The sequence below is a fragment of the Eurypyga helias genome, unplaced genomic scaffold, assembly GCF_000690775.1.
Source record: "Eurypyga helias isolate BGI_N326 unplaced genomic scaffold, ASM69077v1 scaffold20256, whole genome shotgun sequence".
NCBI classification, from domain to species: domain Eukaryota; kingdom Metazoa; phylum Chordata; class Aves; order Eurypygiformes; family Eurypygidae; genus Eurypyga; species Eurypyga helias.
The window spans coordinates 2264-2507 of NW_010256238.1; the positions used below are offsets into that span (position 1 = coordinate 2264).

Consider the following 244-nt stretch of genomic DNA (forward strand, 5'->3'; position numbering starts at 1 on the left):
GCGTAGTGCGACCCGCCTGCCGTGACATCCCCCGTGGGAATAGCCCGGCTGCTGCAGACGATGTTTGGCTGCGCCACGTTCAGCCTGGTCGCTCACCGGGGGGGGTTCAGCGCCGCCTACGGCACGTTCTGCATGTTCGTCTGGACCTTCTGTTTCGCCGTCACGGCCTTCATCGTCACCTGCGAATTCACGCGTCTGCACGGCTGCCTGAGCATCTCCTGGGGAAACTTCACGGCTGCTTTTG

General features: G+C 63.5%; 1 protein-coding gene across 1 annotated transcript in view; it reads left to right on the forward strand.

Moving 5' to 3' along the window:
* LOC104511132 (myeloid-associated differentiation marker-like protein 2) overlaps positions 1–244 on the forward strand; it is a 1142-nt gene that overhangs the window by 283 nt on the left and 615 nt on the right. Inside the window, 1 exon segment of the mRNA XM_010153614.1 lies at positions 27–237. Within this exon segment, the coding sequence (XP_010151916.1) occupies positions 27–237 (211 nt within the window).